This window comes from Crocodylus siamensis, chromosome 4 (genome assembly GCF_052110815.1).
Source record: "Crocodylus siamensis isolate JL-2025a chromosome 4, ASM5211081v1, whole genome shotgun sequence".
NCBI classification, from domain to species: domain Eukaryota; kingdom Metazoa; phylum Chordata; order Crocodylia; family Crocodylidae; genus Crocodylus; species Crocodylus siamensis.
The window spans coordinates 175,657,957-175,675,352 of NC_143398.1; the positions used below are offsets into that span (position 1 = coordinate 175,657,957).

Consider the following 17,396-nt stretch of genomic DNA (forward strand, 5'->3'; position numbering starts at 1 on the left):
GAAATGAATATCAACACAGCTTTACAGATCTTTCAGACCTAACATTGGAACCTCACTGTGCATCTGCCAACTCAATATTGAGGGGATAAGCAGAGCTAAAAGTGAATATTTATGTACAATTTTGGTAGAAAATTGCATTGGTGAACCAGATCACCTCTGAATACTCTCTCTGTGTATTTAATAAAATTCTATTGGATTTGCACAATACTACACCGGAGGCAATCAGCTGCTGCAAAATTTGGACGTAAAATTGTGAATATGGTTTTCCTTGCTTTTGTGATCATTGTATCATCATACGTTAAAAAAATTGGCACAATGTCACATGAAAGAAAAGCGATTTCTTTAAGCCAAGTTATAGACAGACATCAGTGTTTCTCAATTATTTTAATACTCAAGACTAACTTTATGTTTTATATTTACTTTCAAATAAGGACCACAGCCCCCCCTCTCTTCACACGTATTTCACAGAGAAAGTTCAGTGGTTGGTTTCATATGAAAGTGGTATTGGCATAGTATTATGAAGAGAAAAATAGAATACACTTATTTGTTGGCTGTAGGCTGATGTGCTACATTCCTAAATAATATCTCCTATTTGCTAATGATTTGCATTTACATCTGAATGGGTTGATCCCAGCAGTGATTTTGCATGGTCTTTCTTAAAGGTTAAAGGACAGTCCATCCTTTTCTAGCTTACTTGTGTCCACAGAAGGGTATAAATATGTAAACAAACCAGAAATGTATCTTTCACTCAGCAGAGCCAAAGGCTTCTGATATAGCTGAAAATAATTGACCTGTACTCTTGAACATTAGTCATTCTTGGGAGAAAGACCATGACAAATAGAACTGAAAGGGAAATAAAGCAAGATCAAGAAACCATCTCCTGATGCTTGTGGTTTGAGCAGAGGCCTACTAGCCTGTTTTTGAAAAGAAGTTGTCACTGTCCTGGTTTGTCTGGGCCTCAGTGAGTAAAACTAATTAAATGTCTGAGGACTTTGGCCTTCTGTTTCTCCAGAGAGAGAGACTTTCATGTAGATTAGGCTGTTGTGGATGAGGATCATAGTTCTTTCTTAAAAAGATAAGAAACTCACTGCAGTGAGAAATATTAGAGGCAGCTTCCTGGCCGTAACCTAGCTTTCCCGTGTTTCACTACCTGAACCATTTCTACTGAACGAGATCTGAATGAGGGGAAATATTTGATACCATCCTCTCACGGTAGTTTTTACCCATGCTGTTTGGTTGTGATAGTGAACTCCATCCACACTGAAACTTTCAGATCCCAAAGAAAAAGTTACTCCTACCCCTTTCTTGTGGTTGAACAGTTACACAACAGACTCTTGTGTGCATTCAGAATGGAAGGAAGAAATTAGTGTACATGTGCAGAAGGGTATGCGTAAAAGAGAGGAGGGAATTGGGATGTGCATGTAGGAGAATGCAGGGATCAGAAGCAATGAGAAAATTGACTAACATGCTCTGCCTATTTTTGCTCTAGAAATGGACTAGAACATCTAGAATCCATGGATAAGCATGGCCTTAAGTTGGTCTTAAAGGTTGATATGGAACATGATCAGAATATTAGAAATATCACATGGTAGCATTTTGGCTGACTTGTTCAGTGATCCCATAGAAATTTCTTAATAAAGACTATATGTAATTTGGATTAACCTTACAAATGTGTAAAGAATTTAAGGGAAAAAAGTTATGGCGCTGAAGTAATTTATATCAGAAGCAAGAGTTCCAAACTCAGGAAATTCAGAGTTAAATCTTAATCTTAAATGAACTTCCAATGTTTGGAAAGACAGAAATGTATACAGAAATATGGAAAGCACTCAAAAATCATAACACCAGTCTCTAAGGATATGTTGAGATGGTAAGAGAAAAATCTGATGTGCCTTTTAAACTTAGTTTTAATCTAATCTGAGATGTCAAAAGCTATTTTGCATTAATTATAATAGTATAGTTGTGTAGTGTCATCACGCAGGCTCATATAGTAACACATGGATGATTTATGTAGTGGCAGTATTTAAGATCCACTGCTAAATCAACAGTTGGTGATAATATGAAAGAGGTGAACTCTGTTGGAAACTGGAAGCTGGCATTATTTTTCTGACAGTTGATTTTCCAGTATTCTGCTCAGTTGCATGAGTGACCAAGAAATTTTGGAATGACACTAGGAACACGTGACTGTGAACAGCTACATTCTCACTTTCCCGTTAGGTTAAAACGCCTAGATTTTATTATGCAAAAATAGCATTAAGTCAATAGTGGAATGAAGGCTAATGAGTGAATATTTTAATTCCAGAACTTTGATCACTTTGATCCTGTGGCCTCAGGAAAATCTGATGTTTAGTTGTGATTGTACGTGAATTCTCTGTGTTGAAAAAAGTAAACTGTTATGGTCTGAAAGGGGAATCTTCATCTTTCAATTAACTATGCTATTGGCATATTTCTCTTAGACCTTGGTGCCCTTAATTTTGTGGCCTGCACTCATTTATGACAGGTTTTAGGCTCACAGTAAATCCATTCAGGGGGCTGCTTGGTAATGTCTCCATCCCCAAGGTAGAACCACAGGGGAGCAGCCAGGCAAGCTGCCACATATATCCTTATAATGGGATCATGGCAAGGAAATGGAGGGTAATATGAGATTTGTCTAAAATAGAGGTCAGCAGCCTTTTGCCTGAGCTTATGACCTGACAGTGGCTACAGGCTGAAAGTCTCCATCCTCCCCCAGAGCAGCCAGTAGCTGGCACTCTCTCTTGCTGCAGATTCCTGACCCCTCTAAGCTAGGGAAGCACAAATGCAAAGCAGCAGAAGGCTTCTTAGTAGAGGGAAGTGCTGTCGAGGGGGTGGTTGGTACAGCGCAGTTCTGTATCGCCTATCTTCTATGCTGTCTTGGACCTGTTTGAAAGCCAAATCCAGCCTGCAGGCTATATGTTACCAACCCCTTAATGAATAAGGTGTGTGGGCTAGGTGGGCTGGAAGCTTCTCCCACTAGGGGGCAGAGGCAATATCATTTGGCAGAGATATGTCAAAGATATAGCCTGCAGTACTGCCTGTGTGCCACATGGAGCCTGTCCAATACACATACAGCATAATAACCTCCTGACCAAGGGCCAGATAAAGAAAAGACTAGAATCTTTAGAGTACCCAGGTCCAAAATACTGATAGAAAATAATCAACAGGCAACTAAACCTGGAATGTCCAAGGAGGTTAAAGTGTTCTGCCATGGGCATGCATGACTTTCTGGAGCTGATGTTAGATTGGCATTTATTCATTCTTTCATGTAGAGGGGCCCTTTAAGCAGCAGGTGGTATATATAACATTGGTAGAGTTGAAGTGCCTTGGATGTTATAAGCAATGTTATTTGATCCAGTGATGATGTCTGTGTTGCTGTTCAAGCACAACAGGCATCTGGGTCTGCTGCAAGTTCTGGTGCTACAATGAGAATGGAAATTATGTAGTTTATTGCTTGAGAGATGCCATTTGAGGTTGGGGGGCTGCCTGTAAACCCGGATAGAATGGTTTCCCATGACTACCTTCAGATGGTTGCCTTTTTCTGGGAGGGGTTGGAGGTTATTAATGGTCTAAAGCGTTCAAGCTGGGAGGTGTGGGTAGCGAGCAGAATTGAACACTCATCTGACATCAGCTCTAGAAAGACACAAAGGCCAGTGGCAGAACACTTTGACCTCCCTGGACCCTCTATCTCTGACCTCAGCGTCTCTGTTCTTAGGCAGCAAACCTTTAGAAACAGATTTGTACAGAAATTTGCAGAGCAAGAAATCATTCACAGCCTGGATTGTGTTATATGGTTTAAATAACGGACTGTGGATATTTATCACATTACCTGGATTAGTTTTTCTGATCCCTTTGTTCCTATGGGTTCTTTGCTTGTATGCCTCTCTCAGCATTGTCCTCTTTGCCTTCCCCTTCCCTTTATAACTTTTCTGTTCAAATAACTCTCTCCATTATATACACTGCTCTGTGCATGTCTTTTCACAGCATCTGATGAAGTGAGCTGTAGCTCATGAAAGCTTATGTTATTTATCTCTCTAATGTAGTCTGTAAACTGCAAATCTACCCTGCCCTTCTCCTTGATTTCAGATTAACACAGTGACTGTCTTAGTACAGTTACTTTTAAAATGTGTTGCCAGTAATGTTGTTCAGCATTTTAAGACTAATTTGCCACGCACAATCTTGTTGTCTGTTGTATCATCTTGAACACATCATAATTTAGATTATGATGGTTTAATTGTGATATGGACAGGATATTACAGGGTCTGCTACAGAACTATTACTTTTTCAGGGAGGTTCTCGTGTGTATCATGCTGTTGTATTCTACGTGTCTGATACTGAAAAAAGGAAGCTTGACTGTGTATTTTTGTTTGTTAGTAACTTGACATTGATATACTCATGTGTTTGTATTGAGTGAGATTATCAAATTCAAAGGTACCTGTATTCCCTGCATGTGCAACACTCCACCAGCGATGCATGCAGTTGTATGTTTATTCAAATCAAATGACTACAGGTGTGTGTTTGAAGTAGCATATCCCCTTACATGCACACCTGTTTGAAGGATCACACATTGCAAATAATAGGTTTATTATGTATTTGGAGACTTGCATATTTGAATTTGAATGTGCAATTTTATATTTCAATGTGCAGTCAATTACCAGAGTTGAAAATCTCTGAAGGGTATGCTGGCATATAGTCACAAGTGCCATGCAGTTTGTTGAAACCTGTGTAAGATGTTATGCTAGGAACAGCATTGCATTAGTTGTTGGACAGGTTGTGCCTGTGTGTGTCCTGGAGCAGAAATAGTCCAGGATTGACGTGTACATACAGTGGCCCCATTAATCAGGGCGTACTGAGTGGCTGAATGTGCTGCTTTTCTGCCATGGATTCATTGATGCAATCTCAGGATGACCATTCAGATGCACTTTGCAATGTCCCAGGATAAACTTCTTATCCCATTAATTTTTTCAAGATTTATCCCAGGACAACAGACATGAATGTCTGAACAATTTTGCAGTTTGTCCCAGGATAAAATGGTTTATCCTGGGATAAATATGATGTCTGCTTATAGCCTTATTGTTATATTCCCAGTGCTGCAAACAATTATGACTGGTGAAAGTTTGCCGTATTGGGTATCCAGGATTCAACAAAACCAGATGCATCAAACAAGGCTTTGTAGTTGAAGTGTGCCTACTCTTCATGATGGTGTAGTTTAAGTCGTAATAAAATCAATTTTAGTACCTCTTGGTAGTAATCTGTGCTTCAGGCATTTGAACTTTGTTTATAAAATATCTTTTGGAGTTGACTTCAAATAAAATGGATGGAACTGGGGAAAGAAAACTAATTCTGCATTGTGGAGGATTTAGACATTTTGCAATCTGATTTCATTCAGATTGAGTATACTAGTGAACTGTGTGTGCATGCATGTGGTTACAGAAATAGAAAATGTGCATGTATTAATATAATGTGAGAGTATTGCAGATCTGTTGAAGATTTTATGGAAAATTTACAAATGCGGGAACTAAAAATAAATATTAAATTAAATTGGGAAGGGTATTCACGTAGAACATTCTAACTGGCATATTTCGTAGCCCTTTTAGTAAATAAATGCACTTTTAAAAAAACTTGTAAAAATTAAAGACGTTCATTTTGTTTTTTTGAAAGCTTTTGATAAGCAGTTCCTCACATTTCAATTGAAATCTATATATTTTAGTACATTGGTTACTATAAACTTGGTGAAACATGCTTCTTACTATTTTAACTTCCTAGATGTTCTGCTAAAGAAATTGGATGGTTTATTTAATGTTGAAGTTGAACTACAATAAATATCTTTCCCTAAGGATATTTTACTTGCAGAATATTTTAATCAAGTTCTTCTAGAATGCCTGATTAATGAATAAGAAAGAGTATAACTGGGAGGACTGAATGTTTCTATAGCCAGGTGCTTATTCTCATTAAATTATTTAATATTTTAAAGAATACAGTGATTAAGTAATATTCTCTCTGTAAAATTGTTTGATAGCTGTGTGTCTATAATCTCTAGCTATTAACGGGATCATTTTGTTAAGTTGTCAAACTTTATTAATGTGGAAAGTCCAGAGATTTCCAAAATTCTGTACTGGTCGGGTTTCAGCAACAGCTCATACACTTCCCAGAAAATAAATTGGCAAACTTGGTAAAGGTCACTAAGTAGAAAAAATACAGCCAGCATAGTTGTGGAAGATTGGAAAATTCATTAATTATTTAATATCTTTAGCAAACAATAAATTACTTCCAACAGTCTTTTCAAACAAAGCTATGAACTGTCATGTTTAAAAAGTTGATCCTGAACAGTTTTGAGTACTTCACTGCCAACCCTGCAAAGTACCTACACCTCAATTCAGCAGAGTAATATCCAGCTGTTGTAGGTTTTACAGATGAACAGCTAATGTGTTTACAATAAACTTTTTTATGCCATTGTTTTGGGTTTCAGTTTAGCAATGGCCATTAGCAGGAAAAGTACAAGAAAGCATTTAAATATGCTTAACTTCTGCAGTATGACTCCTCTTATTGAATAAGGTCCCAATTTAACACAGTTCTTAAATATACATGGTTGCCATACTTAGTTGAATTGGAGCCTTACGTTGTAGGACTACTCCCATGCTTAAACGTAAGCATATGTGTAATTGTCTTGCCAAATCAAGGTCTCAGATTTTAAATCCTTTTTTGTTGTTGTTGTATTTGGATGTTTATGTAAAGAGGGAACTAGTACAAGGAAAACAACAGGAAACAAGTGAGCAAAAGGTCTGGTTGCTTTTTTGGGTTTTTTTAAAGAGAGAGTGCCTTTGTTCAGGGTTAACTTTGAGTTACAAATGGATTGCCATGGTTTGAAAGTCAATAGAGGACTGTTTTAATATAACAGTGAGAAAATTATTCTATGCCAAATTTCTTTACAGTTTTATAAAATTTTCTCCACTTTTTTTCTACTTCCTATACAGGAAAACACAGCATAGTTCTCTTGACCAGAGTTCCCCTCCCCAAAGTGGAGTATCAGGCACCTATAACCACCCTGTACTGGGGATGTATGATTCCAAAGATGACTTTCCACTCAGAAAAACAGGTAAAACCTACAGTAATATTCTACTTTCCATACTTAAACGTGGTTTTCTTCATTGCGACACTCGTTCCTTTTTCAAAATGAGTAAATAAATCTCAACCCAAAAATTAGTGTTACTTAGTGAGGTAATATTTTAAACAAGTAGTTTCTTTTTCTTGTGCACTGTCATCTTGTAGAAGGAATGAAGAATGCATGGCCCTACCTTCTGTTTGACTTCAGATATAAATACAGCTAACTATCTCTTTCTACCTTAAAAACTATGGAAGGTAATTTATTTTGCATCAAATCTGAGACTGTCATTTTCACAAGGAAAAAAATAATATCCAGATTTAACTGTCTATAATCAATATGTTTCACTGAATAATTATGTATTTATTTCTTGGTGGTTTTCTTAAAAGGAGAGGAAGTGGGGGAGAGGCCAGAGATCAGTGGGGACTTTACTGTAACTAAACAGTAGAGCTGTGCGAAGCTTTGGTCCCCGATTCAATTTGGCAGAGAGTCAGGCCGATTCAGTGGCCAAATCTTTGAATCCATATTGAATCAGATGACCCTTTAATCTCACCGAATTGAATCGGAGCCTTCCGAATCGATTTGGAAAGATTCAGAGATTTGGACATAGACACAGCTTTAAATGTTTTTTCTATATACCTCTAGGTAGCAGGCAGCTCGTGAATGCTGCGATGCTGGGGCGCATGGCATGTCCCACAGGAGTGCGGGGGACTCCCCAGCATGCTTGGCAGCTGACTCGGAAGTGGACCAGAAGTGTTTCTGGTCCACTTCTGGGTTTGCCGGGGAGCACTCCGGGGCCCCTGCCCTGCACCCTTCCTACACGGCACCTGGTGCCTCCTGGGTCTGGAGAGGCACCCAGGGTCCCCCCGTGGCCGATTGCCGAGCTAGGTAGGGCGCGAGGGGTCCCCCGCACGCGCTTGGCAGTGGACCCAAAAGTACTTTCTGGTCCACTTCCCTCCCGTGCTCCTGTGGGATGCTCCATCCGCCCTAGCATTGCAGTGTTCACAAGCCGTGCTGGTATCCTGAGGTATGTAGAACATTTTTTTAAAATTGTGTCTTTTTTTAAAAACTGAATCAGCTTCGAATCTTCAGATTCTGATTCAGCCAAATCAAATCGGGGACAATGATCTGAATCAACTAATCAAATCGCCCACTTCACACACCCCTACTAAACAGTTACTTTTCAGGTATGTTGTTTCCTGCAATGTGGTTGAGGGGGTTTATTTCCCCATGATGCATTATGTAAATTTCTGTATTTTGATTAGCCACTGTCATTAACTCAACATCATATATGCCAAAAACCAAAATGCAACCTCGGGTTCTAATATCACCAGCCTGCAAGCTACTGCTACTTCCTTCAGGGAATACCTAAACCCTGATTGATTCCTCTTGATTTCAGGAATAATAGTGACTGAAAGGACTGTATACATAGTACTGTATGTTTTTAAGTAACTTTTTAATAGCCAAGTTTAACTAGGAGAGCTGCTCTTCTTGAGAAGTCAAAATAGAGGTAAAAGGAAAAACCAGGGATGCATTTGAAAAAAAAAATTTGAGACCTGCTGTAGGTTTCTTTTGAAAACCACTGTTTACATGGGAAGTCCTGTCACTGTAGATTGGATGAATCTTTGCATTCTGTTCGACTGCAGCCACTAGCCAAAAAAACCACTTAGATTTGCATGGTCATGTTTTGAATATGTAAATGTATCTATTGCGATTTACTGTAATCTCTGCTCTGATTGGTTGCCAAGCTGTTGGCAAAGTGTGGTTGGTCGCAAAGTCTGTTTATTTGCAACTGACAGCCACTCTACGTTCACTCTTTTGAAACCTCAAACTTGTGGAATAATTAAAGGGAAAAGAAAAAGCACAACTGAAAAATGATAAACTGCTGTTGTATTTATATTCCTTTATATACATTCAGATTAAGACAAGTGAAATATTCTTACTATTTTAAATAAAATATTTTGTGAAAACTTAACAGGCATATACAAAATTATTAACTTCAGTTACAAGAAATTTGTATGTATGTTAGCTGTGTTTCAGCCAGCTTTCCTGTGTGAAGAGTGTGGCCCAATCCAGTTGTGCAATATTGTCTTAATGCTTCTGAACTGTGGTTCTCCAGGGATAATGTTTTTCTAAAGTCACACCCATGGTTCACATTTAGTTAGCATGAGTCCATTAAGTCTATCTGGATCTCTGGGCCATCCCTATAATTCATGTATTTTATTGAAAAAATTGAGGATTATCCTTCAAATTTATTATATAGTCCCAGATTCATTTTTCTTGTACAACTAAGGTAAGAGCCATCAGAAAAGAAAGTGGAGTGTTATTACATTCATTTTACATCAGCTCCTGAGAATTGCATTTGTGAAATATAGCTATATTACATAGCATTTCAAATATATATATATATATATATATATTTGGACTGAAATGCTATGTATACTTACAAGTTGTCTTCTATTCTTCATACCTTTATAGTGACTTTTGGGAGTCTCCTGTAGTTGCCTTGTTTTTTTAGTTAGTTTTTAAAGATTTATCTGAAAATATGGGTATCAGTCTCTCATAGTTTTAATGCAACAGTTTAGCCTCTTACAGAAGGCTACGGTAAGTTTAAGATCAACATTTTTTGCAAATGTATTCTGTAAATTGTTTGATCAAGTGTTTGATTGTATTCTGTCACTTACTGCATCTAACATAGTCTTTGCCCAGTAGTCTGTCACTTTGTAAATAACAAATTGTTGTTTCTATTAAAGCCCTCCAACAATAGAATTTTAATGGAACATGTGTAATAAATTACTTTTAAAGTTGTTACGTATTGTTCTATACATTGTGGAACTGTGTCATTGTATTTTTCTCAGCTAGTTGCATTATATTTTTTCACATTACTCTGCCATAGGTAAACTGTTGTCATTTTGTGTAAATTGAAAGAGGTTTCTCAGTTAGGAATATTTATAAGGAAAAGGTGGGGGAGGTATTCTGTACCATTTGTAACAACTTGTAGCATTACTTGGTGGATGCAAAGAACAATGCAATATTTATAAAACTTTGACTTCAATGTAATGTGGATGTATCTGAGCTAGCTTTACACAAGCTGGGTTGGGTAGCAGTAGCAGTTTAGTTGCATTGGCACAGGGCTTCTCTTGGGCTACCTCCCCAGTTAGTTAACTTGGTTTTCAGGCAAGTGTTTGCAGCCCTTGCTTTAGCTTTGTACTGCAATAGCTGCTAGTATCCAAGCTAGCTAATTTATCTACAGCAGACTGCAGTTAGAACATTGACTGCTGTGTAAATGTACCCTAAAACCTGTCTGCACCTGAAATAATCAGACTTCAAATGAAAAGAAAGAAGTCTATGTGCTTTCACTGATGGAAATAGGAGGGAGAAATTGGACTGCTGAAGTTTTCACTTTAAATGTAGAAAAACGTTAGCTATCCTGCATCTTGGGAACAGCTGTTAGTCAGAATAGAAGCAGCATTGTGACATTTTTGTCCATGCTTGTGCTTAGCTGTATCTCTACTGCCCCTTGTACCCTAAAATACATCGGAAATGAAGCTGTAAGTTTACATTTAGTTCCAGCAACAATGACCCAGTGCCCCCAGAGAAGAAACTGAGTGATCAAGAAGTCAGGTCAGTATTCCAAACCAAACTGGGGGATGTATGTTGGAGATGGACATCTGACAAATAGATGAACAACAGATTAAACTAAATCTTTGGCCATGGCCTCTGCTAAAAAGTCAGCTGCCTGAACTGACTTCCACCGAAGATGAGACCGGGCTGGTTTAATTTCTTGGGGGATGGGGATCACATGTATGCCTTTATTCTTGCTTTTCTAGACCGTATCTTAAGGGTAGTAAACATTTTAATAGCAATTTCACATCTTTAATTTTAATCAAGCAGTTTTTTTTCCCCATGTAGTCAAATACTTAAATACTGTTCTGTCCTGCGTGTAAAGTGAGCAGATGTTGCTGTTCATTAGGGAAAGCTTACCAGTGGTAAGCATAATCGCATATGCGAGTAAGATTTTAGTGCATGTACTAAAACAGAGGAAAAGTTTCTGTGTGAAGGTCACTTTATAGTTTTTGTTATAAAAGGGGATACTCTGATAACTTTCAGTATGACCCACTATGGGCTTTTTTGAAAAACTGGATCTTCTAGAGACAGGACAGGCAAGTTATCAAACTGGAGAGAAACACTGGGGAATACCTATGGCAGGTGCCTTGCCTCATTTTACACTGGAAATGGTTATCATCTTATCTCAGGTAATATTTTATAGGTAGTAAAGCAATGTGATTGAACTAGGAGTTGGCCAGTGTATTCAAACAATATGACTCACCCAGCTGCTAGAAATGCCTTTCCATTTGGTGAGGCCTCATGAAACCAGAACTAGATATGCACAATGTTATGTATGTTTGGAAAAGATCAGTGCTGTAGAAAGGGAAGCGGGAGGGGGTGAGGCGAGCAGGGTGACTCCCCTGGACGCCACAGCAAAGGGTTGCCAACAGGTACTGCCCAGCCGGGGCGGGGTGCAGGACAGAGTTATAAGTGACTCATTTAGGGGTGCACAGAGACAGGGGGCTCCCACCACTTCAGGCACTCCCAGGCAAGCTTGGGGGGGCCATGTGCCCCCTGGATCCATGTGCGGGTCGAAGGTAGGCTGCCACTGTGTGTTTTACCCCAGGTGCCAAACTTCCTTGCCACAGTACTGGGAAGAGCCAAGATCTATGTATCTATCTATTGTATGTAGGGTATTCTAAAGCCCTTCAGGGTTCTTGAAAATGTTTGTTTTTCAATTTCTGGATAACTGGAGAATTCTAAGTGTTTTCATTATTATTGCCAGGCCTGAAAAAAAGTTGCAGTGTCATCCTTTTTTGTTCCACTCAAAAGAGGATTAAGAATCTGGATACAGCTTTCTTGGCCATAGAACTCCCTTCTACAAGAATCAGTAGATCTCCAAGTTTCTAACAGTTGGTTCAGGGGCCATTTGTGGACTTGAATTTGTGTCCAGTGTGGGCTTGAATTTTCATTTAAGGAAGGTTCAGGTACTGATCTTACTATCTGGTTCAGCGTCGCAGGCTAACCTACACTCTGTGATTTTTGGGCTTCCTGTTCCTGAAACAGGAGGACTTTCCCAACCCCCCTGCTGAGATGAAGGTGCTTTAAGATTGTAACCCAATAACTGTCTTTTTCCCTGATAAGGCAGTCTTCTCTCCTGCTCTTCTGATAAGGCAGAACTATAGGCAGACAACTTTAGCTGTTTCAAAGACTTGGCGAGATAAATGGCTCCAGGCTCTTTCAGATTTACCTCCTCCACTGAAATCTAATTTTTGTGTTAGTTAATAAGCTGATAGATCTCTTGCAACTGCCTGCACCTAGTAAGATGGTAGTGCTTTCCCCTCTCTTCCCAGTCAACAAATGAATCCTAGACCCTGGAAGGATTGTATGACAGATTGTTAGCCACCTCTGCCCAGACTGTGTAGAAGATTGACAAAAATCATCAAGCTCCTTCCAGGGGTTCATTTTTTCTGTATTTGCCTTATGCCTTCTCTCTGTTGGTCACAGCTGCCAGTGAAAAGGCTAAATAGTTTCAGAGTACCTCAAACAACAAAGGCTACCTATACTTGTGTTTGAGGCTGGGGGGGGAGCATTAATTGGAGTGATTCCAGACAGCTGCTCTAATTAAAAGGCTTGCTGTCATGTGTATTAAGTCCCCCTGTGTGTTTCAAAATGGCCACGGATGCTTTATCTAAAGCTCATTCGACAATGTTTAGATAAAGCATCTCTGTGGCCATTTTGAAACGCATAGGGGCTTAATACACATGACAGTGAAGCAGTGCTAGAGCATTCTGATTAGAACATGGAACAGACTTGATTACTTCAGTCTGCTCTAATGTGTTCTAATTAAAATGTGAAGGAGAACCTCTATAGGCACCCAAAGAGCCTATAAGACTGGACTTGCTGAGGCGTAAGTCCTTCTACTTTGCTAATATGCCGTTCCAGGTAGTTGAGTACCAGGCGCTATTGATTAGATACGATTTATGAATATGTGCTGTTGTTCGCTGACAGACTGCCACTTGACTTGCTAGAGCCTTTACCACCCTGATATTTGGAGGAGTAGCTAGTAGCCAGTATCTTGCTTTATACTGCATTGGATATGGCTGATACCACATTCAGCTTGATTACCTTTCCTGTTGTCCTAAGGTGGTTGTCCAGGGTTTGTGGTTCTGGCTTCATCTAGAGCAGGGGCGGGCAATTATTTTGGGCAGAAGGCCGCTTACTGAGTTTGGCAAGTCATAGCATGACAGGCAGCCCAGGGCAGATAAATATTAATTTTCTAAATTTTTTAGGGGCCCCACGGGCTGGATAGAATGGCCTGGTGGGCTGTATTTTGCCCAGCCCTGCTTTCGGGTGTGTCATAAAATTGTGGAAGACCTTTCTTTTGAAGGGGAGGAGCTTTTCAGCTCCAAAAGAGATAAGCCTCTGCACACCCTGAAAGATTCAAAGCAACACAGTATTCTTTAAGGGTTTATACATTTGTTAAGTGTAGAGATCATCATTTTCCTGGTGATCAGAATTTTTCTTGCACGATGAAAGGATCCAGCCATTTTTTCTGAGGTATCCTGTTCTGCCTTCCCAGCATCTTTGTCAATGCTGATGAATGCCTCCATGCTAAATGAGGAGTTCACTCAGAGTGCAAGGGATCTAGCCTCTTAAAGACGAGGTTGCCTATCAGTGTCTTGGAACTCAGGTAAGTGTACAGTCTGCCAACCGTTCCTGTATCATATTATGGGGCACCACTTTAAAATAATGATAGACTTTACAGTAGGGCTGTGCGAGACTTCGGACTGCTTCAGATCTGGAGAAGCTTTGGACTTTTCAGCGTCCAAAGCAGCATGTACTGATCGAATCGCTGGCTTTGTTAGGCTTTCTGAAGCTTCGGAGCCAAATCAGAGATCCATCCATAGGGTATAATGGAGAGTCAATGAAATATCTATAACTTTGTTGTTCTTTGCCTGATTTTGGATGAAACTTACAGGGATGGTACCCTCTGCTGAGAGCATGAAGCCTGCTAAGTTTCAAGAAGATCGGTGCAGGGGTTTGGGGGGAAGTGCACCCCAAATTCTTGAAAGCAAAACTTATGCCACATGTATGTGTTACACCACAGGGTGGTGAAAACTGCAGGAGTGGTGGCCCCTGCTCAGGCCACAAAGCCTGCCAAGTTTCAAGAAGATAAGCGGAGGGGTTTGCGGGGAACTACACCTCAAGTTGCAGACAAGCAAAACTCATAACATGAGTGACACTGTGTGTGTGTGTTAAGGCACAGCAGAGTAACAGCTGCAGGGATGGTGGCCCCTGCTGCAGCCATAATGCCTACCAGCTGTCGAGGAGATAGGTGCAGGGGGGTTCTGGGGTTCTGCACCTCTAGCTGCTGACAGGCAAAACTCGTGACATGGGTGCTTGTGCAACTGACTGTTTCTGTCTCTGTCTCAGTCTTGGAGCAGTTGATTGTCTGTACTGATTATTTCCTTCCTTAGTCTCTGGTTTTGTAGGTGCACTTCCCCCCAACCCCCTGCACTTATCTCCTTGAAACCTGGCAGGTTTCGTGGCCTCAGCAGGGGCTACCACCCCTGCAGTTTTCACCCCCCTGTGGTGTAACACATAGATGTGACGTAAGTTTTGCTTTCAAGAATTTGAGGTGCAGTTCCCCCTGAACCCCTGCACCGATCTTCTTAAAAACTTGGCAGGCTTCATGCTCTCATCAGAGGCTACCACCCCTGCAAATTTCATTGCAATCAAACAAAAAACAACAAAGTTATAGATATTTAATTGATTCCCCATTATACCCTATGGCCGGATCTCTGAGGCAGCTCCAAAGCTTCAGAGCCACTTCATCTGGATCAAAGCGGGAACCTGGTCCAGAGCCCTGGACAGGATCACTGGCACTCGAAGCAGCTGGATCCAAAGCCGAATCAAATAGCTGCCTGCTCACACAGGCCTACTCTACAGCTGCAATGCCATCTATCCATAGAAAAGAGGGTTCAAGATCCTTTTCAGTGTGCAAAGGTGCCAACCACTTCTAAAACTGGCACACTTCCCACTGGACACACCTTTTGGCCATGTACCTCTTGGGCTTTCGGAAAACCTTGGTGAATTATTTCAGCAGATGCCTCCCTTCTGTGATTCAGAGACATCAAGAATGCTAGGCATTTTCTTGGTCAGGGTCTGCCCAAATATCTACTGTTTTGCTTTGGACATGATCAAGAAATGCTGGACCTTATTATGCCTCCAAAGTAGAGCACAGCTCAGCATCAGTCTCGCTGTGTGATGCTGTCTTCATCTTGTGTTCAGAGTTTATTTAGCAGCTACACTGAGAACAGGATACAGGTAATTAAAAATTGCACCTCCAAGAAGTCTAATATTAAAATAATTTCATGCAGAAACTCAAAGGCCAAGAAACCTATAACTTGCACAAGCCTTCCAACCTATAACTTGCACAGTATTGCTCCAGTAATCTGTCATGTTCCAACCAATGGTGCTGAAGTTGGAGAGTATAACAATCCTTGCTGTTAAGAGGTCTGTTCCCACAGTGGGACCTCTCCTCAGTCTCTATTCTCGCTCTTGGCTGCTTGGGATTTTACCCATTACTCCAAAACATGGGCTTCTCTTGGTACTGACATACCACTACCCATTTCCCATCGCTATACAATTTATTTAACTTAAGCCTCCCCCTTGCCTCCACCATCTTAGTTTGAGGTATCCTTCCTTCTTTCAGTCACTAGTCCATTAACTGACTCTGACTCATTCCTTATCTGCCCCATATTTTCTTTCTTGCTCCTTTCTTCCATCTGCCATCTTATTTCCATAGCTCTAAAGAAATCCTGTACTTTGCCTCTAAGCTCCTGAATTCCATTATTTCATCTCTTCCTTTCCCTCTCTCGCAACTTCCAGTGGTCTTTCATTCACTTCCCTCTGCTATGTACCACCTGCTCTGATGTTAACCACACATACTAAGATTAGATTGTGTGCCCCCCCCCCCGAACATCTCTTCACCACTTCCTTGTCTCTATACTTCTCTGACTCCAGGCCCTGTTTCACTGTGTTCTAGCCAAGGCTGCAGTTGGATACAAGACAGCAGAAAATAAACCACAGATGATAGATTAATTTCACTTAGCCATGGGAGTGGCTCCTCAACAGGGAATAGTTAATGCCAAAATTGGCAGGTGATGGAATGGGAATTCTTTAGCACTGCAGAACCAATTCTGTTTAAAACAAAACAAGCCTAACAAGACTAAAATTCCAACAGCCTTGGCTTCAGAAGTAACACAGATCTTTTGGGGTTTTTTATAATTAACTGACACTAAATTTGCACGTCATAACCCAGAGCGCAGATGTTTCTTTTTGTTCATCATTGTGGTTGCCATTTTTTCTTTGAATACGCAAGTCCTGCAAACTGGTGCACTGGCACTGTACAAAAAGACGTTGCCAAAAATGTTAAGTTTCTTTGGGGAAAAAAACTGAGAGTATGATATCAACAAAGGGCAGGGAAAGCTGGAGTCCATCCTAAATAAAGTTCTTTATTTGTCTCTGAACCCCAGCAAGTTTAGCTTTCATATTTTTGGCACCAAGGAAAAAACTGCCTTTGTTTGCATTTGTAACTTAAAACTGACATATCATGCCTTTCAACTTTATTAAATTTGATTAAATTTTCTTAGGTGAAATACTAAGTCTATCCCAATACAGTTCTGATTACAAGACCTGGAATCCAACCATAGTCTTTGTTATGGGTGGGGTGACATAAATGGCTGAGGGAACACAGCTTGAATTATTATTGATTTCAGGATAAATTTCAGTGCTAGCATTTAAACCTGTAACCTCAGAAATTTAGACAAGCATTCAGAGAGAATAAATACGTAACTGCACAGTGCTATTTTTACAGTGTCATCTTTTGCCCTTTTCAATTACTAGATTTTTTGATATCCCTTTGTGTACACATACTTTGGCATATTGTGTTACTCTAATATATAAGCACAGCATTTCCGCCCGCCCCCCATTTTTAAACAAATAAGGTCAAATTCCTACATAAGCCGGTGTCTCTTCAAAAAAAAAATACAGTGAAGTATATGAATAATTTCTAAGAAACATTCCTGAAAAATTTACAGCATATGAAACAGTAAACACTAACAGCATGCTATTAGTACATCCCATCTCCCAAAGCATTCTAATGTATTTTTAGGTCTAAATTGATCTCTTCCTGTTTCTTGGCCTTTGGGTTTCTGCATGAAATTAT

General features: G+C 40.0%; 1 protein-coding gene across 13 annotated transcripts in view; it reads left to right on the top strand.

Moving 5' to 3' along the window:
* The window catches only part of HDAC4 (histone deacetylase 4), a 423,758-nt gene that overhangs the window by 253,465 nt on the left and 152,897 nt on the right, over nt 1-17,396 (top strand). For all 13 annotated transcript variants that reach the window (XM_090044962.1, XM_090044959.1, XM_090044963.1 and 10 more), the window contains one exon: nt 6,987-7,108. In XM_090044962.1, the coding sequence (XP_089901088.1) occupies nt 6,987-7,108 (122 nt within the window). The remainder of the gene's footprint in view (nt 1-6,986; nt 7,109-17,396) is intronic.